At 67.1% G+C, this 4,013-nt stretch overlaps 1 protein-coding gene across 1 annotated transcript; it reads right to left on the reverse strand.

Annotated features, from left to right (window-relative positions):
- Positions 1–85: 85 nt before the first annotated feature.
- On the reverse strand, positions 86–3,920 carry LOC123255113 (serine/threonine-protein kinase MRCK gamma-like; the record flags this gene model as incomplete). The annotated part of the gene is made up of 6 exons (XM_044683966.1): positions 86–804; positions 905–967; positions 1,430–1,646; positions 1,804–1,885; positions 3,624–3,763; positions 3,852–3,920. Coding segments are annotated over 6 exons (1,290 nt in total), but the record flags the coding sequence as incomplete, so codon positions are not given.
- Positions 3,921–4,013: the final 93 nt, after the last annotated feature.

Consider the following 4,013-nt stretch of genomic DNA (forward strand, 5'->3'; position numbering starts at 1 on the left):
AGGAAGGAAGGGAAGAAGGAACGGAGGGAGGGAGGGAGAGAAGGAAGGGAGGGAGAGAAGGAGGGAGGGAGGGAAGGTCCAATCATTATCGTGCCCATTTGGCAGAGGAATAAGGTAGGACTGGAACTCCAGACCTAGTGCTCTCTCTGCTGGTCCCCAAGCTCCAGGAGGCCCACCCTTCAGCCCCTGCTCGCTCTGGCCCTGGTGCCCCTGACTCACCCCAGCCTACGGGGGTGGCAGGCCAGAGCAGCTCCTGGCTTCTGGACTTCTTCCCTGTCCTGTCCACGTAGATGCCCGCCGTGGAGAGGAGCAGCAGGAACTCACTGAGGCTGAGCTCGACGGCGCCCAGTGCCTCAGTGGGGCCCGGCCCTTCCGCGGCCAGCCCAGGCCCCAGCACCAGAGGGGCCGCCTCATTGAGCAGTGGGTAGAGGGCGAAGGCCCCGGCTGCCCCAACACACAGCCGGTCACCCACCAGTGCCAGGCTCTGCACTGGCCCGGCCACCTGCAGTTCTCGGATACGCCGGTGCCAGGGCCCGGGGCCAGGCCCCAGCTGGTAGCACAGGACCTGCCTCTTGACGGCCACACAAAGCACGGGGGTGCTGGCCTGCAAGACCCGGCCCGCTGCCAGGCTCTGACAGCCCCTTGACTCGGCGATCTTGGCCCCGGCCGCCTCGCAGCTCTCTAGCTCATCCAGGGCAAAAAGGCGGACGCTGGGGCCGCGGCCGCACAGTACGGCCAGGAGCCCTGTGGGCTGGATGACTGCCAGGCGCTGGACCCGCTTACACTCGCCCACGTGGAAGATGTCTGGGGAACAGGGACGGGAAGTCACCCGAGATGGGGCCTGAGGCCGCCTCCCAACACCCCCGACCCTGTGCCCTGGGATCTGCCCCCAGCCCGGCCTCACCATTGGTGTGCAGGTGGATGACGTAGAGTCCTTCCTCCGTGCCCAGTGCCAGGCGCTCCTGGTCTAAAGGAAGGAGAGGAAAGGAAGGCACGAATGGTGCTGCCCCTGGGACCTTGGCAGGCCTGGGTGGCACGGACAATGGTGCCCGGGCGGCTGCTGGACACAGGCTTGCTCACCTCCCTGCTCACCCATCGTGGCACCCCCCAGGGGCCTCGGCCCTGCTCTGCTGCTGGCCTTCCCCAGCCTCCCCGGATCGCCTTCCCTCCCTCCCCCAGCATTCCAGGCAAGGAGATGGAGGGAGAAGGGGAAGGCTCAGAGGGGGAAACTAAGGCCTAGAGAAGAGCAAGTCAGACAAGCCGGGACTCCTGCTTCCAGGCCTGGATTCGCTCCTTTGTGCCCGCCTGAGGACCCCCCAGAGGATGCCCCGAGCCCCCCGGCTCCTCGTCTCAGTTCCGTTTCTCGTTGGGCGCATCGGTCACGCTGCCCCTCCTGCCCCTGCCCCGGGCACCCAGGACGGGGGCTCACCGATGATGGCCGCGCACAGGGCATGGGGCAGCAGGGGCAGCCCGTTGTCATAGGCCTCCTTCAGGGTGTAGATGGGCAGGGGCCGGGGCCGCAGGTCCATCAGGAGCCGGTGCAGCTCCCCCAGGACCTGAAGCCAGCGGGCCCTCTCCGCCTCGTTGTCCGCCAGCAGCAGCAGAGAGCACAGGGTCGGGGGCACCGTCAGCTGGGAGGCCGTGACCTGAGGGGACAGCAGGCCAGAGAGGCTGGGGGGAGCACCGGGACACGGGGGGCAGTGAGTGAGCTTCCGATGCAGGCTTCACCCATCTGAGCCTCCTGCGTCTCAGGGACCCCAGGGGAGAGGCCCGGCCTCCCAACGGGTCTTGGCAGACACTCACCCTGAAAATGCGGGGGAGGTCCCTGGACTGTGCGTGGATGACGTCGGATGCCAGGACCGGGGCGGCTGAGAACTGGGGATCCCTGAGAGCCAGAGGAGACCCAGATAAGGGATCCGGGCCCTCCACCACCTCCCCAGGGCAGCGCTGGCCCGGAATCTCAGAGGCCGCTAAAGCCCACACAGAGAGGAATCCCCTTGGAAGGGCCCGTCGGGCTATTTACTACCTAAGATGGTCAAAAACTGTTTCTACATCTAAGTAAAAAAAAAAAAAAGAAATTTAATAAAAAGTTAAAAATGCCAAAAATGGAGAGAGACGAATCGCCTCTCCGGCCCCCTGGGGCAGGGGCCGCCTGGCCACAGGACGGAGATTGACAAAGGGCTGCCCGGGCATCGGGAATCGGCCCGGAGTGACTCTTGGCCTCGGGTCCGAAGCTGCTTCTGTGCCCTCCCTCTGGGTGCCCGGTTCTGCCCTCTGGGGCCCAGCGGGACAAGGCTGAGCCCCCCTCAGGGGCTTCCCAACAGGGGCACCATCGCCAGGTCCTCCCGCAGGGCATCCTCTGGACACGTCCTTAAAAGACAAGCTGCCGTGTCCTCCCTCCAAGGTAGGCCCGTCTCTCCTCCCTTTCCAACAGGCCCCTCCGCCACCAGCCTCCGGCTAAACTCTCTTATTTTCCCTTCTTTCTTCTCTGATAGGAGGGATGGCTCTCTGGGAGGGGTCTGGGGCAGGGAAAATGGGGAAATGTAGGGACCAGCCAAACAAGGGAGACGGTCCACTTAGAAATGGAGAAAACACAAAACTTTAAAAAGAATCAAACGACGGCTCAGAAGAAGCCAGAGCAGAAAGGGGAGCCCAGCCCAGAAGGGACCAGAGCTCTCCAGGGGGGCTGAGGGCACTTACGGACCCTCACCTCAGGGCCTAGAAGACGGGCACTTTTGAGGCCATCCCACTAGCCCCCCCAGCCTCCAGGGCAGCCGCGCCCCACAGGAACGCTTGCCGCCCACTGTGACCGCCGGGTCCCTTTCCCAGGGGCTGCTGCCTCACCAGATGCCCAGCAATGATTTATTGAGCGCCTGCTCCATCCACCCGCCAGGCGCCAGGCTAGGCATCGGGCCACATGGGAGATCGTGAGGCCGCACCTGCCTTCCCAGGAAGAGCCTCCTCCATGGGTACACGGACAGGGACCTCAGGCCGCCCCGCCATGGGTCCGTGGCCCAAAGCCTCGAGAGGGGGCCGCGACGGCCGTCTCCTGGGCACAGGGATGGGGCTGCCTCTGCCCGGCCCCAGGGACAGAGCCAGGAGCCGGGGGAGGGAGTAGCGTCCGCCTGTCAGAGGCGTCGTGGAGGGGCTTCGTCTGGTGCCCCGGGGTGGGCCGGGCCGCTCCTGAGGTTCTCCAGGCCTTCCCCCCTCTCCCCCCGTTCCACCTCACTAGCCCCGGGGCCAGCGTCCGGAGCGTTCTGGAGCCTGACGCCGTCACCGGCCATGCTGGAGGCCCCTGAGCGGTCAGCCGCACCTGGATGGGACACAGGCCGGCTGGGCCGGTGATACGTGCCCCGAGGGGCGCCGAGGCCGGGGGGATTGTGCGGGCGACCCCACCGGAGACCCCCTCCTGGCCGGCTGTCTGGCGTCCTCCGCAGTCCTTCTGTCCTTCCTCTCCGTCTCTGCCCTCGGCTCCCAGCCCCCCCACCGCGGTCTCCGTCCTCACCACCATTTCCCAGGCCGGCCACTCCCGGCCTCCTGCCCCGGCCCAGCCCCAGCCTCCTGCCCCAGCCCCGGCCCCGGCCCCAGCCCAGCCTCCTGCCCCGGCCCCGGCCCCGGCCCACCTCAAGTCCAGCGTCTGGATGAGGGCGTTGCTCGCCGGGGAGAGCTTTGGGTCGGGGGCGTCGTACAGCAGGAGGCGGAGGTCGCTGAGCGTGGCGAACACCCGCTGCCAGCCTCGGCGCACCCCCGAGGGCCGAGGCACCTGGGCGGCGAGAGGGGCGGTCAGAAGCGCGGCTGCCCCGGGCCGGCTCTCCCGTCTGCCCTCTCCGGCCCTCGCCAGCCCGACTCACCGACAGGAACCCCTCATAAGCGGTGCCGATGCCGGTTTCGGCGTTCACCCCCAGGACGGTGCGCAGGAGCTCGGGGGGCACGGGGCAGGGAGGGGCCAGGGGGGCGCAGGCGGAGTGGCAGAAGTAATGGCAGGCTGGGGGGTGCAGGAGAGAGAGAGGGGG

This window comes from Gracilinanus agilis, unplaced genomic scaffold (assembly GCF_016433145.1).
Source record: "Gracilinanus agilis isolate LMUSP501 unplaced genomic scaffold, AgileGrace unplaced_scaffold39425, whole genome shotgun sequence".
In the NCBI taxonomy this organism is placed as follows: domain Eukaryota; kingdom Metazoa; phylum Chordata; class Mammalia; order Didelphimorphia; family Didelphidae; genus Gracilinanus; species Gracilinanus agilis.